The sequence below is a fragment of the Trichoplusia ni genome, chromosome 5, assembly GCF_003590095.1.
Source record: "Trichoplusia ni isolate ovarian cell line Hi5 chromosome 5, tn1, whole genome shotgun sequence".
NCBI lineage: Eukaryota > Metazoa > Arthropoda > Insecta > Lepidoptera > Noctuidae > Trichoplusia > Trichoplusia ni.
Genome location: NC_039482.1, coordinates 252,901 through 278,765, shown reverse-complemented (window position 1 = coordinate 278,765; position 25,865 = coordinate 252,901). Strand labels below are relative to the sequence as shown.

At 34.0% G+C, this 25,865-nt stretch overlaps 2 protein-coding genes across 3 annotated transcripts; one reads left to right on the top strand and one right to left on the bottom strand.

Annotated features, from left to right (window-relative positions):
• Nucleotides 1-401: 401 nt before the first annotated feature.
• Nucleotides 402-22,929, top strand: LOC113493922 (putative fatty acyl-CoA reductase CG5065). The gene is made up of 8 exons (XM_026871955.1): nt 402-1,001; nt 18,651-18,847; nt 19,232-19,540; nt 19,619-19,814; nt 20,030-20,228; nt 20,562-20,801; nt 21,076-21,333; nt 21,796-22,929. Exons 2-8 carry the CDS (start codon nt 18,653-18,655, stop codon nt 21,965-21,967), a joined length of 1,569 nt encoding a protein of 522 aa, XP_026727756.1. The 5' UTR covers nt 402-1,001; nt 18,651-18,652; the 3' UTR covers nt 21,968-22,929.
• LOC113493924 (triosephosphate isomerase) lies at nt 22,822-25,579 on the bottom strand. Of its 2 annotated transcripts, none has more exons than XM_026871958.1 (6): nt 25,483-25,579; nt 24,848-24,983; nt 24,537-24,648; nt 24,011-24,120; nt 23,715-23,921; nt 22,822-23,415 (listed from the first exon to the last, which is right to left on the bottom strand). In XM_026871958.1, exons 2-6 carry the CDS (start codon nt 24,956-24,958, stop codon nt 23,209-23,211), a joined length of 747 nt encoding a protein of 248 aa, XP_026727759.1. In that variant the 5' UTR covers nt 24,959-24,983; nt 25,483-25,579; the 3' UTR covers nt 22,822-23,208. The 2 variants fall into 2 exon arrangements, with proteins under 2 accessions (XP_026727759.1, XP_026727760.1); XM_026871959.1 differs by having other exon boundaries at nt 24,848-24,978; nt 25,478-25,570.
• Nucleotides 25,580-25,865: the final 286 nt, after the last annotated feature.

Sequence of the window (25,865 nt, the reverse complement as noted above, 5' to 3'; positions counted from 1 at the left end):
ATTTATTTATCAGGCTGCTACGTCTAATAAAAGTGATAAATATTTCTCCACTCATTGTGAAAAATGAATAAAAAACCCGCATGTCTTGCGAGACTTATGCGTATACCATTACTAAAGATAGAGTAAATAAAGTATGGGTTAATGTACGTGTTGTTTTATTTGGAAGTTCGACGTAAACAGTGTGTTTACCTTCAAAACAATTAACACCTAGCTATTGACACAATCTTCCATTTGCCAGGCTGCAGACAAACCGCTTGAGTCGTAGTGTGGACAAGCAAACATTAACATCAACGTTGACCGAATACTAAGAGAAAACTGAAGTATCATAAACCTTTAATCTTAATCATTTTCAAGTATTTAATCTCCATACTGTATTTTATAGTAACGTTGGTCCGTCCCAATTTAATACTGGTGTAACTTGGCTAAGCGAAGCTGGGGAAAAAATAAAGTTTAAGACAAGATCTGGTTGAGGTGAGAGTCTGAATCGGGAAGGATCTGTAGGGGATTTTTTGTGAAGTTTAGTACGGATACAGCATATACCATACAATCTTGTAGATGTAGACGCCAACCTAGATGAAGTAACTGAGAGGTTATTAAAATCCTTATAATTGTCTTCCAATTCTGTAGTTGCAAAACCAATCTATAACAGTATGATTATCGAATATAATTATATATTAGCCGCAAACTTTTCTTGCTAGACGGTCGGCGTAGATTGCAGTGCTTGAATGCGTGTGCAACCGCAGCCGAGGTGTCAGCAAGTACTGCGAGCTCATTAAAAATGTCTGCGAAGGTTTCGTCGTCATCAAGGTGCTTGGCACTGGGTAGCGTTGTGTTATGGTTGTTCTTGTACCATCTCTTATGCGATCATCTATCTTGGGGCGAGGTCGGCCCGCCAGCGATCAGTCTGCCGCGGCAGGTGTGCGCGAGAGGCTGTCTGCTTCACCACTCGTGACCGTCACACGAAATCGTGTTTTTCTCCGCTCTACATCAACGAAAAAGAAGTAAGTTCGTTTGATCGTTTTTGATATACAATCATTTGTATAAGTGAAGGGTCAATCACAGAGAAATTCACCAATTTGCTGTCATGGTTTGGCAATTTTTTTTGGAAGTTAACAAATGACAATCAAACATTGGGTAGCTCATTATTTCAATGACTTTGTATACTACAAAGTTCACTGGGTTTTGTAAGTCACATTATGATTACGTTACGTACACGAAATTCGCAACAAATTAAAACAATCATTTTCTCAAGTTTTCTTTAACCGTGACACCTCTTTAATGGCAAAGTGTGTGTCATTATGTAAATGAGTTTTCTCAGTTTGCTGTTCAATGAACGAGTTCCGTGCCTCAATTGTATTGTTAGTAAACATAGGTTATAAAACTAGTAATAATAAACTTTATAATTTCATAAAAAAAAACCAATAGTAATAAATATCTTGAACGACATTAAGTTTCAAATACTTCTTCTGATTTCAATCCTTGAATTAAAAATTGAATGGATTTTTTCTATCGTGCGGTACTACTCTATATTGTATGGTAACGGCCCGTACTAACACGGTACCCGATTTACTGGTCCATTTCTGGTAATATTTTTATTATACCGACTGACAGTGAAACCATATAAGCAAACATATCGTCGTCTTATTACTATTTTTTTTCTTCGTGAGGCGAAGAACTTACCTTTGTTTAAAAAACGGGTTTTAGATATTATCATCCAATAATAACATACTCCCCAACGCCATCTAGTCTCAAACCAAATAAAGCTTGCATTATGAGTACTAGACATCTGATAAACATGATAAATGTTTTACTTAACACGTACAGAAATTACACCCAGACATATAATAAATGACCATTGCTCATCACACAAACATTTGTCCTGGATGGGAATCGAACCCACGACCTCCAGTATATCAGTCAGGGCCACTTACCACTAGACCAACTGACAAATGTATTACCTACATGCTTATAATGTAAAGTTTTGGATTGTTTGTATTAAATAATGATTTCTTTGCGTACTTACTTAAAATATTAAAAAGCAGTCAATTACTTTGATATATTTGACCCCCAACACAAGTTTTCATTCGTTTATACCTGCAACTACGTATGTAAGTATGTATGTATACAAATAGGTAGGTACATATAGGTAATGTCAATCAAAACACAATTCGAAACCTTGGATCGGCATTTTGTATTAATATCCACATATTCTGTTAACCTTGTACATTGAAAAAAGTTTTTTTTTGTAAGCATTCTTACATTACTGATGGATTTTATTTTTAAGTTACTAAATTCAAATGAAAGTGATTGAACAACAGGTCAATGAACAGTTTTGAAAGTTGATTTATAAAGTGACTAGCTGTTGCCCGCGACTTCGTCCGCGTGGTTAGAAGATATAAGTTATAATGTATACCTGCCTTCTATCTATCTATCTTGTAGGATTCAGTCAGCGTTTGCAATGTAAGCGCAAAAAATGCGTTTTTTTACGACCTCACATTAGAGCCTCAAAAAATGTAGCCTATGTGTTATTCTAATGTATAAGCTATATTGTGGTAAAGTTTCATTCAAATCCATTCAGTAGTTTTTACGTGAAAGAGTAACAAACATCCATACATCCATACTTACAAACTTTCGCCTTTATAATAGTAGTAGGATAGTCGATTCATTAATTTTGACTTACAAACAAACAAGCATTAAATTCTAACAGCACTAAGTACTAAAATAATTGATTGTTAGTTAACTTAAAGCTTACGTATGATAAGTTTATCGGTTTTATAAGAAATATGAAAAAAAAAACAAAATTTAAAATCACTGGCCCTGGCGGGACTCGAACCTACAACTTTCGATGCTTCGCCTTTCCTCAAGGCCACACAGTCTGATAATGGGTAAACTTTTAAGATTCAGGGGTTTTTACCGAATATGTTTGTTCGAGCACTTAACACAATTTACCTTTTCATAAATTATGTACATGTAAGTGAAAAAGTAGGTAAATTTTAAGAGGACATTTTTTGGTTGCTAAAATAGTTTAGGCAGGGTATCGCTGGTTACGGGATGCGCGAAGCTATGTCAATCATCCCACGTGCCCACACAATGCCATACCTGTTGCAATTTGCATCAAGCGACAGGATTAATCTTTTAAGCAAAAACCATTAGCATTCAAATAGATTGACTCCTATGGAAGCAGATGGTCATATTAAAAACAGGAAATTTTGCTGTCGCCTGAAAAAAAGCGAAACAAGGGGTATTCCAAGAGTTCCTGAAGTATTGGTAACATTTTAGAGATGTATCTGTAAACGGGACTCAGATTAAAACTATTTACTCAAATCTTTGTTTTGGAAAATTCATAACAACATACACCATTAAACTCATTAGACTCGTTTGTCGTGCATTCGTGTAAGAAGTCAAGAATCTGATTATCATTATATCTAATACATTTTAATTACGTTAATTTATCTCACGACATGTACTTATGATAGAACGACGGTAATTAAAAATACTATTATCTGCACGCAGTTACGATATCTTCGAACCTTTTGTAGTTAAGTGTTAAGTTAAGTATGCACAAGTCCTTAAAGATAAAATAAATTATTTCTTGAAAGAAACTCTAAAAAAATAAATGGTGGAAAAAAATTGTTTAAGCGAGAAAGCTATTATCTATACCAATATATAAAACTGAAGAGTTTATTTGTTTGTTTGAACGCGCTAATTTCAGGAACTATTGGATCAAATTGAAAAATATTTTTTGTGTTGAATAGGCCATTCATTGAGGAAGGTTTTAGCCAGTTTTAGGCTATATATCTACCATCACGCTACGACTAGTAGGATCGAAGATACAATGGAAAATGTGGAAAAAAACAGGGAAAATTACTCTTGTTCGAGGGCTTCCGTTCAAAAATTTCTAACTTATATCATCTAACCACGCGGACGAAGTCGCGGGCAACAGTTAGTTATTCATAAACCCGGTGAAAAACTAAAATATCCGTGTCGTGAAATCTTGAAGCAACAGTTGACATCGGTCCTTACACCGGGTATTATTGTGCATGTGTCAAACCACAATAATTGTATTGGTAAAACCAAAAACATTTTTTTTTCTACTGTCATTAATACTGTATGTGATTCGCAAATATGAGCTGAAAAAGTTTCTTTTTTTGTATTTTTTATTCAGGTCTATAATTACCTACACAAGTAAAAATAAGGTATAATAACATCCGTATGTAAATATGATCTCATTCTTACATTAGTTATACATATTGCCACAGCGAATTAAAGTTATTTTTTTAATAAAAAACTGCTTAACAATCCATATAAGTTTCTATGCGATGCCTAACCTTTCTCCTTTACTGCAGTTGCGAATGTAATTTACGTATATGTTTATTTTTCGCACACAAAGATTAAAAACGTAACGAATACGGAAATAGTTCTTACGAAGGCTGCGCTATCTGCCTGTTCTTACCTATCTAAGTTACCAAGGCCCCGATTCTGCTATTTACAATGGCCGATGAATGAATAAAATTTCGCTTAAAATGACAATTTTCGTATTCTATTAAACATTTTTCTACTCTATAATTGGGAATTCAGTGCAGGACGGTATACTCAAGGTCAATACAATTAACTTCCAATTATTGTATTGGCAAAATGCTTAAGAGAATAGGAATAATTTCAAATTTAATCCAATTGCCATTTATTCATCGGCCATTGTAAAATAGCAGAATCGGGGCCCTGGTTGTATCTCAGGAACGGTGATAACTAGGCAGTTGTAATTATTACAGACGATGTATGTTGCCCATTTTAGCAGCAGTTAGAAAGGTCCTAAATTTGATTGGATGATTTAAATGTATCTGGCATAAGTGTGTAAATACATGTATTATTTGTATGCCAAGTGAGGCAAAACATACTGAGACTTTTTTTTTATAAAGAGCTTTTATATATTTTTTTTAATAAATTTATTCTATTCTATTCTACATGTATTTCACCTTTTCCACTATAACAGGAACCGTAATTCCCTTCATACATAAACAATCGCAGCCTAGAAAAAAATATATTATTAGTGACGTGTGTAGAAATAGTCTAGACTTATTATAGTAATAAGTTATGACCTACGATATCGCTAAAAATCGTGTCAAATTTGATAAGGTCATTTACCTATTGTTATTGTCACACAAACAACATCAAACTCAATGTTATTTATTAATAACTGTTGGTTTTACGAAATCAACGATTGCGACAATGTACCTAATATAATTTGACATGTTGTTAAGTATTATTTAATAGCTATGTTTTTAACTTAGGATAAAATGCGTCCTTTAAGATTAATGAGTCAAAGGTCTGCCACCACTTCCTCTTTAAGAAACTAGAACAAGGCAAATACTGACACATACTATACCCTAAATTATTACAGTCTAGATATGCTATGAATCAATCTGGCTTAAGAGCATTATGTTCAGGCATATATTTACGATTGGCTCTTGCATATTGACGACCATAGCGTAAGAAGAACCTTCTTCAACAAGTCAACGGAAACGGAACGGAAGTCTTAAAACTGACCAAAAAGTGACTGTCAGTATGGACGGACTAAAGTAGGTAACATTATAAAAGTTGTGGAATCGCTCTACACGGCATAGAGCGGTATCTTTTTTTGGTGCACGTCTGCAATATTATTATTAAGTAGTATTAAGTAACGTAACATGATATGTATTCAAATTGCGGAAGATGGTTCTAAATCTATCATGGGAAATTCCCGCCGAAAATAAATCAAAATAATCATGTGAGTGTGTTTGTATGTGCTTGTTTGTAACCTCTTCAGTTATAAACGGCTGGACTGATTTCGTTGAATTTTGGTGTGGCGGTATCTAACTAAGCTATAAAGGTTACTTTTAGCCGATTTATGTATTGAAAGCTGGTAACGTTTTTGCACTTCTAACCTATATCACCGCTAGCCAGTCCTAAAATAATTGTAATTGTATTTTATCTTTTTCTCTCTTTTAGTTTATCGACAGCTCGTACACGTTTTGTATGCGATAAAAACACTAGCTTTGAAAGCAATTTACTCGTTGGCAATGAAGAGCTTTTTTGGGCAGAATAAAAAGTATAAACTTGTAAAGATAAAAACACAAATATTTTTATTGCATGTTTATTAATATTAATCCTCATAGCTAAAGGTATATTATCACAAGAGGAACATTTCGTTCTTATTGACTTTTTGTCCAAAATTCAGATCAAAGTCTAGCGTCCGGTGATCCAGTCATACCATTAAGCAATGTCTGCAGTCAATGAACTTTATAAAACTAAGCAAGGTTCAGTGAACTTTCGTCTACGTTACAGTAGAAAGCATTTTTTTACCTTTACTCTGTAGTCGTGTAAGTAAAGCTCATTTAGAATGTTCGAGAATGACATGTAAGTTCGCGAGTACGTTTCACACTTGCATAGTTTTTTTTTTAAGAACGTTCACTTTTTTCGTAAATAAATAAAGGTCGGGCAAACACAAAAATTAAAATAACATTATAATATACTTATTTCATCTTCATCACGATCCCACATATCGGCGAGCAAAAAACCCGAATTAAATCGTTTTAACCTTTGCGGAGATAAGTCCCTTTGAACGAACAGCAAGCCACTTCCTCTGTATTGTATTATTAAAATACTATGTAATGTTGTAAAGGCTTAAATTAAACCTTTTTTTTGTTTTACTCAAAGCAAGAAACTTTAAGATCGAAGTTCACCTTTTTGTATTTTTGTTTTTTTTTTTTATTTATCGGTCTTAACTCAAATTTTAGTTACAAGCGGATATGATTAACGATAAAAAATAATTGTAATTAGTATTATTTAGCGATGATAGCAGATTTTTAAATTTAATCTTCATAAAAAACCTTCCAACATAAAACTCCTCTAAATGGAGAAGTCGAATTTTTACAATTATCTTTTCGATCCGATTTGGTACAGTGCAAGTGTGCAGGCAGTTTGGCCTTAGGACTATTTTTTTTACAACAGCTTCTGCGTACGCTACATATTAAGTTACATATATAACGACTAGGCTATACAAAGTCGTCAAAAACAATTTTGTGTTATCAGCATTATCCTAGAATGCTAATACCAATGTCAAAAGAAACAAAATTAATAATAATTACTATGTTTACAATTGAAGACCACCACCATTTTCCACTTACGAAAGTAACTGTTAATCAAAACACTCTTAACATATTACCATATCTTCTAAATCTTATAACGAAACAAGAGTTTTCCTGTTGAACTTTAATTATCATCTTATCGACTACTAACAATGTTACCGAGTTCATTGGAAAACGGGTTTTTCCGACGTCACAGCCTCACTATATAATCTCGGTCACGATGTCGCATCGGTCAAGATAGCACACTTCTTGTTGTTAATTGCATCTTGTGTACTTTGATCCCAGTTGGAGTTCTGTACTCAAAGGGTATTTATTATTACAACCGATTACTAAGGCTCCGCTCGTCCATCCGTTTATTCCAGCTTGTATATCAAGGAGTGATAGGAAGACATATTAAATAATAAAAATGCATAAAATAAACATTTGAACAGGTTCTAATAAACATTTTTTCTCCACGTTTTTGTAAACTCCATTTTTTCCACGTTTCTATACACTCACTTTCTTGTTTGTTTGTTTGTCGTTCAGGTTGAATTTTTGCAACTCAATTTTGAAGCATTCCCGATATGCTAGCAGGGTGAAATTTTCAGGATGACATCAAAGCCGATGACAATGCAATTTACAAAAAACGGCTGGGCCGATTTTTATAAAATTTTAATAGTCATTTAAAAAGGTGGATTTTATATTTTTTTAATGATGGAGTGACCTCTTCGTATGCTAGTACGACTCGCGCTTGGTCGTTTGTTTTTAATTCTTAATGAACAGTTGTTCATTTAATTCTATAGGCGACTGATTAGATACTACAATGGTGGCTTGATACGAGAAATCAAAATACTGATACGTAAACAGAGACTTGAGACCCCAGTACATGTGAACAAATTATGAAACATACAAGTGGTATTGAAAATAGAAGATAATATTTTGATAACAATGTAAACACACACCGAATTCAAATCAAAACTACTCAGGAAAACTTGAATGAAATAAGTCAACCTGAAATACAGATACAAAGGGATCAAAAGACAGTATACTTCACGTTAATTAAAAAAAGTCTTAAGTTCTAAGGGAACAAAAGTAAAAATAAAACAAAATACCCACGAATTGAGCCTTCTCGTATTCGAGGTCAGTCGAAAATTGCTAAACGACGGAATTAAAAATCTGCAATAATTTTGATTAATCTATGTTTCATTCCATTTCATATTTATATTCGTTCAACTTCAATTAATAACAGATTTACCCGAGCAATACTTTACTTAACAAATTGCTCTACTCACAAAAATAGCCCTACTCTTGTTAAAACCTTCCATTGCCAACCCACAGTAATTTTCCACGCTAGTTTGGCCCACATCTCACCAATTACCGAGATTAAATGAATGTTTCTCTATTAAAGCACTTTTTGTTTGGATATGAAATCATCGTTCGCAATAGAATTTTATGATATAATGCAATTAACGAGTAAAAATGTATCGTTGATTTTAAATGCACAGGGCATTTAAAATCAACGATACATTTTCGTCTTAGAAACACAGCCTCAATAACTATAACCTGTATTTTAGGTATAGATGACGTTAGATAATAGTTGTTTTATAACCCTGGTTGAAATTAATATAGCAAGAAAATCAATAAACTCTGCATCTATTTCTTAGTTACCTCTCAATATTACTAAGGGTAAGGACCATTCAATTTAAATAACCTACATTTAAAAGAATTGATTTCTTGATCCGTTACACTGATTTTAAGAATCGGACCCCGTACTCTTAGCTAAATTAACTTCCACCAAACTTTCCGTTTGTGTTCATTTAAATAATGTTGCAATTGGCCGAATACATTACTTGAACCGGTGTGGCGTAAAAACAAGAAGTAAAATTCCATTGCCCAATACACCAGAAAAAAGAAAAAAAATGTATATACTTGCAATTTAAAAAGTAAATAACATCCTAATGAGCCCCTTTCAAAACCTATCTGAAAGTCTGAAGACTGAACATTCAAAAATACAAATAAATAAAAAAGATTTCATTACAATACATTTCACAAATAATTTCGAGCAGCTCACGGTTTATTAGAAATGTTGTGTATTCTTTCTATGACAAAGATCATCGCAATTATTTATAGATTAGTCTCCATTCAAACTAGTAGGTACACTGGTTACAAAAGTCACTGAACTGGATGCAATAAAAAGTAGATATTGTATAATCTAAATATGAGAAGAACCAAATGAAAAATCCAGCCAAGCGCGATCGGACTCGTGCTACTGAGGGTCCCGTACAAAAAGGCTCAAGAAAATCAAAATGTCATTGTCACGATGATTAAACTCCATTTTTATTTTTATGATTTTGTAGCCTAAATACTTAGACATCATCTGCAAAATATATTCAACTGTCTTTGTATGTCTGACAGAAAGATAGTGGAGCCTAAATAAAATGGAGGTTAAAATAGAAACTTATTATTATAGGTTTCCATTTTTACACTTATTGTATGGAACTCTAGAATATTTTTACGAAACAAAATGCCTCTTAAAGAGAAAAGGCCCTTGAAAGACACCTTAAATTTGCTTTAACAATACTTATTATCACGAATTTTAAACATAAAATTACTACCTATATATTGGTATTATGACAATACTCCACACGTAAGATATGCACAAGAATTATTATTTGCATGTTAAGACTATATTACCAATATGCGTGTTCCACATATCGATTTAATTATACATAAACGTTACGTGTTAAAGTTTATGAAAACACTCATATTTTTATTTCATTAGTTTTACGAGCTTGTGAATTAAATTTTATGGCTTAGTAGTCGATTCGTCGCGATTTGTCGAATAAACTAATTTCAATATTGGATATTTTTTAAGGGCAGATTCGCCCGAGACGAATTTAACAGCGGGCGAATCCAGTACAATAAAATAAAAGAAGATCGTTTTTAGGGTGATCCATGAAATACGCTGAAAAACGTTATCATATTAGATATTAATTACCGTAGCAACCTTAGGTATTCGCTGCTTTGTCAAAGCCAATTTTCATTGTTATATGTCTTTAATTGAATTATTTTTTAACCATACCTATTTAAGACTGTTTTAAATGAATGACCTCAAATACCAGTATTATGGTAGTTCTATGTGTAGTATAATGAAGTATCTAGAGTATATCGTTACGTCGTTAAATGTGCATGTAATTGTACCAAAATAATACATTAAATTAGGTTTTACGACTCAATTTGAGTGGTAAATGATTGCGTTTCAAACAATTAAGTATGAGTGCCTATTTAATTATCATATCAGATCAAGATTACATTAAATTATAACGTTGTGGTCATTTAGTTTTTATTACAAAAATAATTTATAACGATAGTTACACATACATATATAGTCTAAACATAACTCTTGTATCCACGAATCTTTGAAAAATTTGTTTTGTCCCAGTTTTTATTTAACCAGTTTGGGATCATTCAGTTTGATTAGTTTCACAACCATAACGAAATCTATAATGAAATAATGTAATCAATGGTGAGTGAAAGTGAAATCTGTAAAATGTGTCTATAAACGATACCGAAGCTATTGTTATTTTTTATCTTTATTCTGTGCGTTTGTGCACGTCTGAACTCAGCAATGGCTTATCCGATTTTCCGATGCATTGAAGTAAGCTTTACTTAACATTAAGATAGTGTTTGATCCATTCCGATGAGGTCAGAAATTAAAAAAGATACGCGAATTTAGTGAACCATGAGAAAATATCTATCAAAATATATGTAAGTACATAAAATAATACTGCCTTAAGCGACTTATTCAAGCATACGAAACTGCTAACATAGCTAGATAATAACAAGTACACTCATACATATAAACCCAGCCATGTCTATTAAACAACCATTACCTTTGATTTTATATTTCATTCCTCCATACAAAAATTGTATGAGTAGATACAAAAAACTTGCAAAATCTTTTAAAGGTCAATACCATTACCTGTCTTGATCAATAAGTGTACGTATTTAACAAATCTTCAATCAATCAATGATGAAATTAAATTCATTAAGGTACGGGGACCTTCTACTACGATAATTATAAATGTGGAAGCAGGATAGCCCTCTATACAGTAGAGCGGCGTCTCTCTTTCACGTTATGCTGCAATCTTACTTTAGAGATGTTGGTAGGGTATCTAACACATTTTTATCACGCTACGATAAAACATTGCGTGATCAATACTAAGAGACCAATCTGCATCGAATTATAAATAATATTTACCGATTTTTTTATTTAATTAAGCTAATTATTTGTATATATTCGGTTTAGATTCGGTTTGGGAAAACTGTGTAAATGTGAGCCCATTATGTGGATTTCGTAAAAGTCGTAAAGAAACGACTTCACCTCCGGACTAAATATTCCCGACTATCATGGATGCTGAATTTGTCGCTACTCGAATTTCTAAAAGTGATAATAGCGAATTGAAGCTAATTGCCATTTCCAGTGCGACTTTTGTGAGAGGCCGACCAAGATAAATTTAGTTCAAAAGCCAATGATTTGTAACGAAGAATTAGTAACATATTTTATTTTTAACAACAAACACAACCGAATTCAAAATGAACAAAACGACAGCTACGCCACGTTAAATAAAAAAAAACCAGGCCGAAGTTTTGAAGTCGGTTTAGAAGTATTCGTTTCAGATTTTATTTCATAATAAGTTTAGACCTGTTAACCCCAAGAATATGCTGCATATCATATCAAGAACGTCTGATAAAGATTGCGTGTCTCATGCATCTTTAAAATGTTAATATGGTTTCAATACATCCAAGAGATATTTGATTAGCTATATTGTTTAGCCTCTCAATTGCGCGTCCGGTCTACAATTCACGAATTAGAAGTATGCGAAGTGTAGTAGGCGAAAATTGTGTCAATAAATTCTTGCATCTTACAACAATTCCGCTATTTACAAGGGCCGATGACTGCATGGAAATAGATTTAATTTGTTTTTTCCTAAGCATTTTGCCAACAATAATTAAAAGTGATAATTGAGTACGGGGTGGAACTCACCGCAATACATGCCATTGTAAATAGCAGAATTCTTGCCCAGTGTAAAAGCCCAATTGCTAAGGCGGTCACTTCGTATATCTAGGCGGCTTTAACGAAATGACAACTCAGTGGACATTTCGTTAAAAAAAATCAGATATTTTAAAGTTATTCTAAAAGTCGGCTCTTTTTAGGTTCATCTAAAACCACATAACTCCTTGATTATGTAAATCTTTATAATTAAAAAATGTTTTGACAACCATTATTTCAAAAGCTTCTGGGTAATGCGTCTCGGTGTGTTAACTTCGTAGTCAGAATGACTCATTAAAAATGAAAGTCATTGACATATTTGAAGTTGCTTATTATGTCTAGACACTCGCCAACTTGCGTAGGTGTTCGGGCTTACAAAAGTTCTTGATGACTTGACTTGATGCACATTACAAGGGCAAACATTTGTGGGTCAATTTCTAGATTCAACGAAAAACTATTTAATGAGAACGTTGATTACTTTACTAATGCCTATTCAGTAGATAATTGACACTTTTGGGGATCAGGTTTTCTATATTTTATGCGCCGTCACAAGCTTAAGCGTCTTCAAAATCCAACATCAAAGAGACGTGTAGGGGGCCATTCTCCTAGCAGTACCTACTTCACTTAATGTAAGTCTATCTACACCTTAATTATTTCAACATCTATTGTTTTGACGAAATAATGCCGTATCCGTCTGAAAAGAACCTTTTCCACAAAATATATTTTGATTGACTCTTCCAACTTACAATAACACTTTTCATCTCTTATTATTTTTTCTACAATGACGTCGTCATGCACCATTATCTACCAAAATTAATCCAGAAAGGGTAAATAATGTTCATGTTTATTAGTTATCTGCAATTAAAGTCATGGCCGTATCGTAATACTAGCTAATACAAAGATACCTATTATCATTAAGCTATATCCAATCCAATACAATTATGATTATGCAAGTTGCTGAATCGATTTTTATAAACTTGTACAAATAATGTACAAGTAGAATAGCATGAATTTCATAAACATTTCTAAATTTTGTTGAATGACTTGCATCTTTGGCAGTAGTGTGTGAAGTGAATTCGTTGTTAGACTTATTATCGCATTACGTTAAAAGAGCGCTGAGATTTCCCTCATTGTGCAGTCATCAAAATCGCCTTAAAACTTATTACGTAACACCCAAGGCTGGGCGGATGTCAGAGTACTTTTATCTATAATACACGTTTCTTCACGTCGGTGATCAACGAGACTCTACAATCACTGTTCACGGTTAGAAAGTGTATTGGCTGATATTTTCGACACCTACAAAAAGTTGTTATGTAAGCGAAGTCTATTGTACTCGATTAATTAGGAAAAAATGTGGTTTTAATAGTAGACGGCTGGTTTGAAAATACTTTTTTTGTTGAATATTTTGAATCGCTTTTGCATTGATTTTATGGTTCATAGGACTTACTGGCCTGTTCCTTTTTTATTATTATTGTAATTAATGGGCTCCCTTATAAAAGAGTTCATTCTTTGTGCCACGGCCAGTTTTATAAACCACCAAGTCACTTGCACAAAGATGCACTTGCACTCAGACCAAGCGTTCATGGATCACACAAAAGCCTGTCCACCATGGGGACCGAACCCGAGATACGGCACGCACACTGGGTTTGGCTTTATGACCACTTGACTATCCATGCAGTCGATTCAAATTTGCGTAAGTTAAGCTTCTTAATTGTCATGTTGTATGTAAATGTGAATGACAATAGATACCACATAACGTGACATTGTGACGCAAAAATGTTGCTTTACTACTGAATCATGGATGTCGCAATGTGTTGGTACATTCGGTGCTTTGAAGTACTCGCGGTTTGAAGTACTTCGAGCCTTATCACCTCGTCACGATCAAAGCGAATGACCGGTTGCCGAAACAAATGCTTATTACCAAAATAACTGGACAAAAGGTCGTTTTTAACATCATAACATTTTTGACTTTGAATGACTGCAAATATCGTTAACGCTACGAATAAGAAGAACCTCCTGAAATGGCATTGTTTGTTTTAAATTATTCCGTTTAAATACTTAAAAAGGTTTTCCACGTAGAGATAAGATCTGTCATTTTAACCTCCAGATTGTGTATTTTGACTCAAGTTTACCTACCCTTTAAGGTGCTAAAGGAAACTGTAGTTTTGTTATTTTAGCACATTTGTCTTCGTTTGAGTTACTTTGGCTGATGGAACTGGGATTTTTTTGTACAATTTGAGCTAGGATTTCTGTTGCTACCTAAAATATTATTCACATGTACTATTACCATAAAACCACGCAAAACCTTTCAAGATCAATTTTTATAAGAGACCGCTTTTAAACCTCAATAAAAATACACTCCCGCACTTAGGAATTTAAGCTTTTTTAATATTTTGGGTAGATCTCTTATTTAGTAGCAGCTTTTGCATCATCCTTGTTAGTAATTACGCTGATTAATTAGCTTGTAAATATTCACCCATTAATAAAAGGTTGGGACGCGTATTTAATCGATAGAGTTTTCTATGAAACAAGGATTTTCAAAAGATTTATTCTCCGTTATATCACTCTAACCAGAGTGGTCGTGGTCATGGTAATCGATAGCTTAAACCACAAGTTTCATAAAGTACCGTACTAGGTAGTTAAAATGTACGACATTAACGATATAGTCGCAGTGCAGCCAGTATCTGCTACGTGATTCCTCGACAGATCCTTCTGATGCAATAACAACTTCAAGTTCCTTCGAAATTATTATTGCGTCAGTTGTGATAGGGATGGAATTCAGTAGCATTTCGGAGGTAAGTGATATTGTCCTTCGGTTGTCTTTGACCTAATAGTGACTTATCATTTCACTCATAGTCACGTCACCGTTTCTAGGCTCTTGGAAATTCTATCTTAAAAGTTTAAATAAAATCCCATAGTGAACTATACACACATACACTGCGGTTAAATACATCGTGACTATTGTCAGGAGAGCAAAGAAATAGGAAGCTACAATGGATCAGATTAATATAATAGACGCGACATTTCTTAATTGTCCTCGTTTCCAACATCAGATAACTTACTTATAATAATGTGTTAGCCGTGTATTTACAGCAATAAAATAAATTTTATTATGTTTTGTCCTTAAGTATTTATTATCTTGTCTTTAATTAGCTAGATAAACGTAGGAAACTATGATGGTCTTAGTTACTTGTTAAATTGTTCATAAACACAAAACAGAAAATATGTGTACTAGGGTTCTGCCTATTTTATACGAAATGTCTACCAACTGACAGGGACATAAGTGGCTGATATTGGGTGTCAATAGTGGGCCTTTGTGTTCAGGGCCCCAATTCTGCTATTTACAATTGCCGATGAATTAATCGTAATTTGATTAAAATTACACTTTTCTTATTCTCCTAAGCATTTTGCTAACACTTTAATTGAAATTTAGTACGGAGTGGAACACTCAATGTTTATGATGAGTTTGGCTATTGTAAATAGCAGAATTGGGGCCCAGAATGCAAGTATGTTTGTTGATAGTTCTTAATGAGTAATTTCTTAATTTTTAATGTGGAATATCGTTTTTTATCATTATTATTACTAGGTAACGCTTGATTGACGGTGCACAGTGTGACGAATTACCATGTCTTGCTCTAAAAACAAAGTATCACAATCCCGTAATTTTTGGCTTTCTCGGCCGTTTTATGATAAGCCTACACCCAAGAAGTAATGCTGTCTACATTTACCTTTATCAGTAGGTATGTTGTTGCGCAGTTGACAAAAAGCAGTTTCATCCCCTCATAACACTACTGCATAATGATAAAATATATTTTTGGTCAAGTAGTACTTTAGTACTTTTCGCAATAAACTCTGTGGTAAAAATATCTGTGAGGAATAATTAAATAAAAAATAATACGTTTACGGATAGGTTGATCGCTACATCATATTTATTTATCATGTGTTCAGGGTACACCTTCATTCATATCAATATTTTATTAGAATACAGTACAAGCAATTACTGCAAGATCCTTGCACTGAGCGAATCGATTTCCTTCCTACCTTAGGCACTTAGTTACGTTTGGTTTCATAATTGTCACCTACAACAATAATTAGCCCATCATATTTGTCTTTTGATGAGTGCTTATACGGTACAACTCTTTTGTAGAATGCTTTTTTAATTTTATTGAAAGACATTGCGCAAGTGCAGTTATTATTAGTTATATACAGCGTCACGCTCTTATACAATTGGTTTTATTTTTACTATTTTGAGAACGTTCGGCAGTGAAAGGGACTTGAATGGATGGAGAAAGATTGCATGAAGCGGAGATGCGAGCACAAATACGTGTTATGTGGCATACTAGTAGGAATAAATAAACAGTATTAATCAAGCTTTATTTCAGTCAAATTAAAAACAATGCGTTTTTATCCCGGAATAGTCCTGGGGTAAAAGGGATTTATAATAAATAATGTTATTTCCCTTGGTCACAGCATCACGCGTGAACGGCTCGCCATCAATAGAAGGTTCTTATGAAAGAAAATAAGAACATTTAAGAATACTTAACAGTCCGTAGTCCGTATCCGTATAGTGGTTAATTCGAAATTAAACAATCTTCGTGAGCCTTTTTGTCTATTATATAAACTTAAAAAAAACCTAAAAAAATGTTAAACAAAAAAAAGATTACAAATCAAATATGCCAATGAAATAAATTAGTCGCTTGTTAATTTTATGTGTTGGCTAAATAAAACACCAGGATTGTTTACCGTTTTAAGCATCAACTTAAACAAATGGTGTATAGAATTACTTGTGTACTCATTACTTTAGCGTACACGTAGAATACCAAGGTTGTTGAATTTACCAGTTGCGCTATGATTCCGTTTGGCATCTAAAAATAAATATGGAGGCCTAGGTCAATGTCTCAACATAACATAAAACGCAAGTTCGTAATTTAAAAGAATTTTCTACATACTTGTACCAACTCGTTTATGAATATAAATAGCTGTAACCGCGACTACATACGAGTGGAATAAAAAAAAAAAATCCAAATAGTCCGAGAGTAGCAGTTATTATTCTTTAAGTACAGTAAGTTATTCTTCATTGCATCAGCTACCTGCAAATAAAAGTCCCGGTTAATCAGTTCAGCCATTTCAGAGATTAGCCAGAACAAGCAGATAGACGGGAAAATAATTAAATAAATGTTATTTTTGAGTGTGTACTATTACAAACAGAAACTAATTTACGATACGAGGATAATGTACCTTCGCAATACCTTAATTTATTTAACGCAGCGTTTTCAGGACAATCGTATCATCATAAAAAATGCAAAGATATAATTAAGTTGTTACATGACAATTAACTCTTGCTTTGATTATTATGAATTATCCACATTGCATGGCAAAGTCTTGGCGATGAAAGTATAATAATAGAGTTGGAAGAAAAACAATGTAGGAACATACTGCCAGCCAAGTAGGTTTATGATAAAAAGGTTTTATTAAAATTAGAATTTCTAAATAAGCATACAAAACGCATCCGAGCATTCCTTGCACAAATTATTTTTCTAGTTAATTTAAAATTCTAATTCAGATTGCCAAATAAGATATGTATGAATATTTGGTAAGTTATATTCAGATTCAGGCGCAGCACAAGTATTTCATACTGCATAATGTACAAAAATGCGGCTTACCACTTAACCTTCACGCGTAGTGACATTAGGCAATACGACCGTTACTTAATCTTGAATGTCTGCTATTCGTACTACCATAAGGTTAAATTTCGCTTATACAGATATGTTACGAAACAGCTGTAGATTAATATAGTGTAATTTTTCTAGGTCGACGATACGTGTCAATCAATATCTGCTGTGAATAATTTAGAACTTAAGAATGAGACGAAATCAAAGCGATCAAATCTGAACAGAAACCTAGAGTCCGTGCCATGCCATGAAAAGCTATCTTAATATTAGTAAATAGAAAACTTTTGTTGAAAAAAACACAATTATTGCAATTTATAACAATACAACGGTTTGGCATTTGTAGCTCTTATTTCATAATAATAAAATTCAAACCTATCTACTTTATTAAGTGAATTCATGTTTCATGCTAGAATTCAGAGTAGGTATTCTCAGTGTGCGCTGTCAAATATTTGTCTAGCATACCTTAAAAGTTGACATAAACGTTTTAAACTACAAAATCGCAATTAGATACCGTAAAAGTTCGTAGGTTTAAACTTGTTGATCTGACTCATAAAACTACTCTCAAGTGATTTGACCCTTACTTCATTGACCTTAACGAATTAGGCCACCTGGACTTAAACCCTTTTAGTAAGTTATAGAAAAAGTTAGTAGGTACTTAGTTATAAAAAAGTTTTCAGAAAAAATGTTAACCAAGTAAAATAAGTGAAACATTGTCATCATTCAAATGCACCTAACTTACTGTTTTAACTGTTTTGTCAACTGCTAAGTAATTAATGTCATACAGTTGATCACATAATCATTATTATTTTTGATCTCTTTCAGAAATGGCGTCTACCTCAATTCGCGAGTTCTACAGTGGTAGAAATATCTTAGTAACGGGCGGTACTGGGTTCATGGGAAAAGTATTGATAGAGAAACTGCTGTATTCTGTACCTGACATTGGCAACATCTACATTATCACAAGACCCAAGAGAGGAAAGTCTGTTGCACAGAGATTAGAAGACCTGCAACTTTTGAAGGTAACTAAGACTTTATTAAGAAAAAGTATTTAATTATAGCTCAGTTTAGCGATTTTCCATTGAATGTCGGGAAAGCCATGTATTGCCTGGCAACAACGAAGGAAAAATTTTGCTCTTTTTAAATAATGAACTGGATGGGTTCTATTCCGTCAATTTTATTTTTGAAGTGACTAACAAAATGTTAACTAATGTATAATCTCTCTTTCTTGTATTTACGTCAGTAGTTTTTAAAAACTTCAATCAAATTTATTGTTCAGGAGTTAGTTGAAATATAACGAAACCATGTTTTTTTAGATAAATCTTTTATCACAACAAAATTCGTTCTGGTTGTGTTGATAATACCTATAATCAATTATTATTTTTACATTATTATTATATTTGCAGCTATTCGAACGCCTACGAGAGGAAAATCCTAAACAATTGAAGAAAATCAAGGCGTTGCAAGGAGATGTCCTTTTTGATAATTTGGGATTATCCGAAGACGACATAAAAAAGTTATCTAAAGAAGTGTCGGTGGTATTTCATTTTGCTGCTACATTGAGATTGGAGGCACCATTAAAAGACAATGTCAATATGAACACCTGTGGCACTCAGAGAGCTTTGGACATCGCGAAGAAATTTGAGCAGCTGGCTATCTTCGTACACCTTTCTACAGCTTTTTGTTACCCTGATTACGAGGTGTTGGGTGAAAAAGTAAGTTTATACATGAAAATTAAGTAAGTAGGTACAGCACAAAAACCGCTTAAATTCTGAAATTCCTTAATATTCTAGGTCTTTGCACCACCAGCTAAGCCTGAAAACGTGATGAAACTGGTTGAGTTCCTAACCAATGAGCAGTTGGCTCTACTGACGCCGTCCTTACTGGGTCCACATCCCAACTGTTACACGTTTTCTAAAAGGCTCGCCGAAACTATAGTAGCACAGTCATACGACGAGTTACCCGTGGTCATCGCTCGGCCTAGCATTGGTACGTTTCATTCAGTAAATAAATGAATTATTATTACTGTTGAACCTCATCTGGTATCAATGAACTTGCTGCCGAATTCAAGGACGATGCTTTGCAAAAAGTCACCTTGTCTTTCAAGCTTGCTTAGTTTTTGTCAAATGGAATGTAAGGACAAATCATTTTGGACTGTTAATATTCACGAAAAAATCACAAGTCGACGGTTTTTTGTGTTCTAGTGTGCCCTGCTCTTAAGGAACCAACTCCAGGTTGGGTGGACAATTTGAACGGACCCGTAGGAGTCATGCTGGGTGCCGGCAAAGGTGTGATCAGGAGTATGTTGTGTGACGGCTCCCTGGTAGCACAAGTCGTACCGGTAGATATAGCTATCAATGCAATTATAGCAATAGGAATGCTGGAAGGAACTCGCAAGGAAAAGTGAGTGTATAACCTTACTATAATGATGATTTACCTTTCATAGTTCAGACTCCAGATTCAGATGGTAGTAGTCATTTGCGTGAACCTAGAACCTATCTGACTAGACAAGTTTACTCTCACGCTGCCATTGTAGTTTTAGAAGAATCTAAATGACAGTTAAATAGGATGTACAACCTAATCACCATATAATTAAATCGAAAACCAAATTCATTCACAAATATTTTTAATTATTATCTGAATAATTTAAAGCCCTTTTTGTGAGGTCCAGTGTTTTCGGAAAAAATATTACTTTATTGTACTCAAAGAATGAAAACTCTCGCTATTTAATTCTAGACCTGAATCCATACCAGTTTATAACGTGAACAACGCGCATCAGAAGCCGACGACGTGGGGTGACGTGTTGACCATCGCTAAGGAATACGGAAGACTGTACCCCTTGTCGTGGCCCCTGTGGTATCCTAATGGTGATATCACCACAAACCCAATCTTACACGAGTTTAGAAGAATTTTTTACCACTTAGTGCCAGCCTATCTTATTGATTTTCTCCTGTTTTTACTTGGACAGAAGAGAATGTGAGTATTTTTTTATGAAACACTCTTTTTTAGTTTGTGAAAATTATAAATACCTACTAATATACTAGACTGACTTTAAATATTTGCACTTTTAATTTCGAAAAGGCTAAGTTATTCATTAGATTATAGTGAAAACATTAAATCATTCTTGCTAGAGAATTCGTATATTAAATACTCAATCAATAAATAGATGACAAATATTAAAGAAAGTTTGACAACAGACCCAATAACTAGGCCAATACCATATTTAATTATCAATCTCTCAAACTTACAGAATGATACGAATCCAAGACAGAATTAGTCAAGGTTTGGAAGTCCTGCAATACTTCACCATGCGGCAATGGAACTTCCCATGCCCTAACTACGACAGTGTTCAAGGGAAACTTAGCAAAGAAGAACAGATTATATTCAATACAGACATCACGGAAGCCGATCGCAGTGAATATATGAGAATGTGTGTAGAAGGAGGTCGCGTGTTTTGTCTTAAAGAAGATCCTAGTAAGACGACAATTAACAGGACGTATCACAACTTGTAAGTACATTAATTAGACCAGGGCCCCAGTTCTGCTATTTGCAATGGCCGATGAATTAATGAAATTTGGCTTAAAATGTAAATTTTCACAATATTGGATATTCACTACGGGACGGTACACTCACGGTCAATACAACTTCCAAATATTGTATTGGCAAAATCCTTAAGAGAATAGGAATAATTTCAAATTTAATCCAATTGCCATTCATTCATTGGCCATTGTATATAAATATCGGAATCGGGGCCCAGCAATTACTTAACATTGATAATGGTTAAATGTTTGTTTTTATTCAATACATGGATTGTTTACAAAACTGAATATATAATAATTATCAGGCACAATCTTATACTAAAATGCATTTAAGATGAATGGTATCAGCATGCTACTCTTTGCCTACTACCCATCACCAAAGGGCCTTAAGAATAAGAACATATTAAATCTAATTTTCCTATTTTTTCCAGCCTCTACGCATTGGACTGGTTCGTCAAAATAATGTTCTGGCTGTTCGTGATATCGTTCCTAGCTGCTTGGTTTGAACCAATCAGGACTGTACTCTCGTATGGGGAACCGGTTGTGAAGCATCTACCATTTTTAGGGCGTGCAGTTTTCAAGAATGAAGAGGAACTGAACTAAATCGAATTCGCCTAGTTTCAACTATAGGTATTCAGTGCAGCTGTACTTAATTTGGTTTTGGTTTCCTAATTGATCACACTTTTAGTTTATAAGCATAAGTACAACAAGCCGTGGAAGAGATGCCGCTACGCAGTGAAGAGCTCCGTCGCGATTCCCATTTCCCAACAGCACTAAGGAGGTCATATACCTCCAGAAGTCCATGAATGTACTGAGACTAAGCTAAGCAGAATTTGCTCGAGTAGGTACCTACACACTGCCTAGAGGTTATCATGCTTAAGGTTTAAACTGCTAATGTGCTACTTGGCTTAAAAAAATGTGATGTTAAGAAAAAAAAACAGCGCAATCAATTATAAGTGATATTAAATCGTGATATAAGTACGTTTTTAGTACATGGAAGTGAGGAATTCATTTAGTTTTAATAAGCTTTGTACTTATTAAGATTTTTTTATACGCAGTTCAAAGTATAAGACCATGTGATACAACCATGTCAAAGTGATTAAGGTTAACTCAAGGACAGTATATTCGCTTAATGAGATTAAATGCACATCTGACTCATATTCGCATACAGAGACGTTTTGTTAATAACATCGGAAAAATATAAGAATTAAGAATACCAAGATGAGGGAATAAGGTTTTAACTGTAAGAAAAATGGTGCTGATTAAATACTCACAATTATGTTTAAGGTAGATTATAAATGTTAGAGTAATGGCATAAGGCAACAACTCGGGTAACGCTTTGATAGTTTTAATAATGTGATAAATGTAGTTTTTTATGGAGCAAGGTTTTTAGGAGATAGAATTAAAACAAATAAAATATATTTTACAGTATATTTTAGAATACGTTTGATTCTTAATTTTCCAGAAAATAAATTATATGTGTACAATAAAACATAATTCATGATTTAACCCCAGAGGTTAGAATGATTAGAAATACATGTTTTTATAGCTGGTTCAAAAATAAATACACAAAATAAACTATTAATAAAAGAAAAATTTTGTTCATAAATTATTTTCTTATGGCTATGATAACCATCGGTTACTTGCTACATGTTAAAATCTCGAAAAAGTCTCTTTCATTCGCAAAAGCAAATATTATAATCTTATATTGAACGTGATTTTTCATATAACTAATAAATAAACTTACAGCAAAGTAACAACAATTTCTTTTTACATCCAACGAGCATCACGCAAATAAATCTGTACGCAAGCAAACATGATTTTTGTTTCTTTTTTATATTTTTTTACTTGGTGGCATTGACAATGTCCACGAATTCTGGCTTGAGACTGGCGCCGCCGACGAGGAAGCCGTCGATGTCAGGGCAGGCCGCCAGCTCTTTGGCGTTAGCTGCGGTCACAGAACCGCCGTACTGGATGCGGACTGACGCGGCTACATCCGCCGACACATTTTTAGCGAGCCAGCTGCGCAGGGAGGCGTGGACATCTTGAGCCTAAAATAAACAAACACTTTGTTAAAACATCGCAAACCACTAAAGCTACAAAATGCAATTCCAAGTCCAGTTACTATAAAAATAACTCTATATCTATCACATTATTCAAGTAATGTAAACATTGGACTGATAAGGTGTGATTGATATTACAGCTGTGGACAAACTACTCATACCTAGTTATATTTGTTATCATATATAACACAAACCCAATTAATTCTGTTAATATTGTAAAATCACTTTGTTCAGTCAATTACAAAATACTATAACAGAACGGTATTAGTTTTAAGTCTTGTTCTTACCTGTTGAGGTGTGGCAGTCTTGCCAGTGCCAATGGCCCACACGGGTTCATAGGCCAGGACGACATTGCCCCAATTGCTGCCAATGGCTGGCACCAAAGCTTGAGTCTGCCTGAACACAACTTCCTCAGTCTTGCCAGCTTCCCTCTCCTCAAGAGTCTCTCCAATGCAAGCAATGACTTTCAGACCGTTCTCAAGGGCATGAGCTACCTGAGAAAATAAACCATTGATAAGTAAAATATTACACAAGTTTGATTTAAAATATGTATTGATAAATACCTATAAGTGCTTGTACTTACTTTCTCTGCAACAAGGTCATCTTTCTCACCAAAGATAGTTCTCCTTTCTGAATGTCCAAGGATAACCCAGTTAGATCCAATGTCTTTGATCATTGCTGGAGAGATTTCACCTAAAAACGACAAAAATAACATAAACATGCGAGTTTTAAGTAAAAGTAAGGCTATTGGTCATTTAATGGAGAATTTTTTTCCTATAAAATTCGTAAAAACAGCTTTTCGTTTTTTTTCTCTAGCCCACATTGTCCCACTGCTGGGCAAAGGCCTCCCCCAAATCCCTCCACGACTCTCTATTCTGGGCCGCATGGAACCAGCCTGCGCAGTAAGCATTAAGGTTGTCTAGCCACCGCTTCCTAGGTCGCCCGCTAAAAACAGCTTATAATAAAAAGATAGTAGGGTCTTCTGGCTACTTCTGTAACAGTTTCCAACTCAACGTAAGGCTATGTGGACCACATGAAGTCATGTAAAATAAGTATGATGATGTTAAAGTCTGGAAGAAAAATTAGAATAAGGGTAGTGAATTCCTTACCAGTAAAAGCTCCCTTTGCAACTTTCCAGCAGTTTTGTGCGGCAACTTCAATAGAGCTGGGTACAATGCTTTGTACATATGCCAGGTAAATCGCTGGCACACCAACTACAACCTGTTCATAAAGATAAACATTGAAATAACTCTTCACCTTTGCATACTGGCAAACAATAATATTGTTATTTTGTATATCTTTTTAAAACTATTAGGATTAGGAAAATATTTTTTAAACATGTATCAGAATTTAATGCATACTCTTTCAGTCAAACAAGGAAGGAGGTTTACTGCCTTCTAATTTAATAAGCGAATTTTACCTCAACATTTGGGTCTAGGGGACCTTTCTTCAGTGTCTCGATAATGTCCGTCACTTGTTTCTTGTCACCATTCATCTTCCAGTTACCTCCAACAACGAATTTGCGACCCATGTTGACTGATTAATACGTATCTAGAAAATAAAAAATGGGATTATTACCATTAATGTGTAAGTATTTGACAAACTATGACAATATTTACATTATACTAGCTGGCAGTATACTGATAAATACTATTATTAAATAACATTGGTAATGCAACTCTTGTGACATTGACTCCTATATGACCTATTTGACCGCATCAACCTGACTCAATAAAATATTACAATTAGTAAGGTAGAATTCAATTTAAAAGAGATAGCAAGAAACTTTTTTCGATAGAACCGGCTTTTAGGTTCTTTTCACATGAGTTCGGTATTTTACCTCTTAAGTGGTATTCTGATAATTAAGATACCGACCGGATATAATACGTATTTTCAGGAATAATTTTTTTTTTTTGAAATAAAAGAACTGGATTATATATTGCTCATGTCAGATAAATACAAATAAACTGGAAATATTATTGATAAGACCACAACTTGTAGATATTAGCATTATTAAGATGAATATTAACTTTACTGTTGATGTACTTACTTCAATTTCTAATATTTAACACTTGTCGTAACGCTAGCGGGAAACTGGAATGCCGTAATCGTATATAACCGGGCGAAATATGTTTCCAACAATTTAAGCAAATAATCAATCTAGCAAGTGGCCCCGCATTGGGTAGAAACTTTATAATTCACTAATCAAAACACGGAAGCAACGAATGGATCGTTTTGAACCAATAAGGAGTGACTATACGCCACAACATTTAGTTCTTGTGCAACGAAAACTAAGAAGCTGCTGTGACCTCTGTGACATTGAGGTTTATTCTTAATCTTCAATATTTAATATCTAGGTGTTTAAGCGACTGCTCACTGATAATGGAAATACTTAATTGCTTGTGTCCACTTTTTGCTACCGTATTGTTAAATGATTC

Coding starts and splice junctions, on each gene's coding strand:
- LOC113493922 (XM_026871955.1), top strand. CDS start 18,653: ATGGCGTCTACCTCAATTCGCGAGTTCTACAGTGGTAGAAATATCTTA. Junction 19,541..19,618: donor ACGAGGTGTTGGGTGAAAAA/GTAAGTTTATAC, acceptor TTAATATTCTAG/GTCTTTGCACCACCAGCTAA. Junction 20,229..20,561: donor GAAGGAACTCGCAAGGAAAA/GTGAGTGTATAA, acceptor ATTTAATTCTAG/ACCTGAATCCATACCAGTTT.
- LOC113493924 (XM_026871958.1), bottom strand. CDS start 24,958: ATGGGTCGCAAATTCGTTGTTGGAGGTAACTGGAAGATGAATGGTGAC. Junction 23,922..24,010: donor ATGACCTTGTTGCAGAGAAA/GTAAGTACAAGC, acceptor TTATTTTCTCAG/GTAGCTCATGCCCTTGAGAA. Junction 23,416..23,714: donor AGACTGCCACACCTCAACAG/GTAAGAACAAGA, acceptor TGTTTATTTTAG/GCTCAAGATGTCCACGCCTC.